This window comes from Aspergillus brasiliensis (assembly GCF_001889945.1).
Source record: "Aspergillus brasiliensis CBS 101740 unplaced genomic scaffold ASPBRscaffold_89, whole genome shotgun sequence".
NCBI classification, from domain to species: domain Eukaryota; kingdom Fungi; phylum Ascomycota; class Eurotiomycetes; order Eurotiales; family Aspergillaceae; genus Aspergillus; species Aspergillus brasiliensis.
The window spans coordinates 1-1,641 of record NW_027137528.1 but is presented as its reverse complement, the minus strand read 5'-3'; the positions used below and the strand labels follow the sequence as shown (position 1 = coordinate 1,641).

At 48.1% G+C, this 1,641-nt stretch overlaps 1 protein-coding gene across 1 annotated transcript; it reads right to left on the bottom strand.

Annotated features, from left to right (window-relative positions):
* Window positions 1-1,351: 1,351 nt before the first annotated feature.
* Window positions 1,352-1,627, bottom strand: ASPBRDRAFT_201824 (uncharacterized protein; the record flags this gene model as incomplete). Its single annotated transcript, XM_067621610.1, has 1 exon — window positions 1,352-1,627. A coding segment is annotated over one exon (276 nt), but the record flags the coding sequence as incomplete, so codon positions are not given.
* Between the last annotated feature and the right edge of the window lie 14 nt (window positions 1,628-1,641).

Here is a 1,641-nt window from a genome sequence, read left to right as displayed (position 1 = left end):
GCGTATGCTATCCACGGCATTCCAGGCTCTGGTGTTCTGGCATGTATCATCTTCTGCTATGTAGAGGGCATGGATCGGCTGCCTGGCTATTCTCTGCTAGTGTCTCATATCTATGTCATCATGTGCGCAGATACTGTGGCCGCTTGGCCATTCTGGGCTGTTTCATACTTGCCGCTTGATGTAGGATCGTGATCGGACTATATGCTACATGTTACTTGCGTTTGTATCGGATGATGCACTGCAAGCATTGGAACACAGTACTCCTGGTCGCGACAAGGATAGGGGAACACACCAACTATGCCTGGGACCTTTACCCGGGAGAGCCTATAGGTGTGATAGGCAAAGAATAATAAAGAGCTATTCATAGCTATTGTTAAAAGACTTGGGTTTCCATACAGAGCTCTGCAACCGGCCAAACGAACCACAAAAGGAATATTGTATGAAAGCTCTTAGCTTGTTCATGCAGACTCTTATCCTGCTTGAGGAAAAGACACGCTTGTATACAAATGCCATGTATGGGAACGGGCCATGATGTTTCTATATATAACCGTTGCAACGACCTTGGGCCTGCTTGCATTTCAAGAAACAGAGCAGGGAAATAGAGGTCTCGGGTACACTACTGTCCTTGCAGATTTCCTTGTCGGATCTTACGGCTTAAAAAACAATCAATGGTGCTGAGTAGTAGGTTAATTAGGTAACAGGTGCAGGAATATATGAGATCCTATTGAGATAGAAACCCTAAGTAGTAAAACTACCCACGTACTTCTGAGTATCGTTCACCTTAAGCAGACCCGATCAAAAACGCTCCAGTTCCACGAACAGTAAAGGAAAATACCCGTATGGAGAGTATACTTGGGATATGCTGATGGACCCCAATATATCATAGAGCTCAGTCCCTGATTCGTGGAAAGTTTATGGTGCTGAAGGATAGATGCCCAGATGACTGTTGTGGATGTTGAGCGAGGTTGTCGGGCACTTTTCAAGATTCTTGGTCGCTTACAGCCGATTGTCAATAGATTATCAGTGGGCCGTTCAGCTTTCTCGCCCCCGCATGCTAATTATCAAGCCATTGATCCTGTTGTTCACCACTAAAAGTCTTCGTTTATATGGCGTTTCAATGGCCATGGTTACCTTCACGGGAGACGCCGCCTGACTGATGTTCGCGACCGCATCACAGAACGTTCACCTACTATCATAGGTTCTCTACAGGACGGGGACTCAAGAACTCCATGCTACCATCTCCCTGTCGTCCAGATTCCGATCCATGATCTTTGGTGGTTTGCAGGGTGCTCGTAGCCACTATCGGTCATATTGTAGCTTGTCAATGCTACGAAAGGTCGCGCATCTTTCATCAGACTTGTTGGGGCTGCGTATCGTGGCACCGCGAGTTGACGGTCAGGTCAGTCGCCTCGGGTGTTGTGATACCTTTGGTCCACTGTTCATCCGGCACCGGTGGGGCTGAGGACAAGCTATCCGGCGGGGAGGGCAGCGAATGTCTGGGATGGTACACATCTCGAGAGGAGACCGAGATAATCTTATGTAGTTCACTAGCTCCTCGGTCCTTCGGAACAACAATGTCAATTCTGGCAGCAAAGTAAGCCGAGATTCGATGGCTGAGGGACCGGGCCGCTCACATGAGAA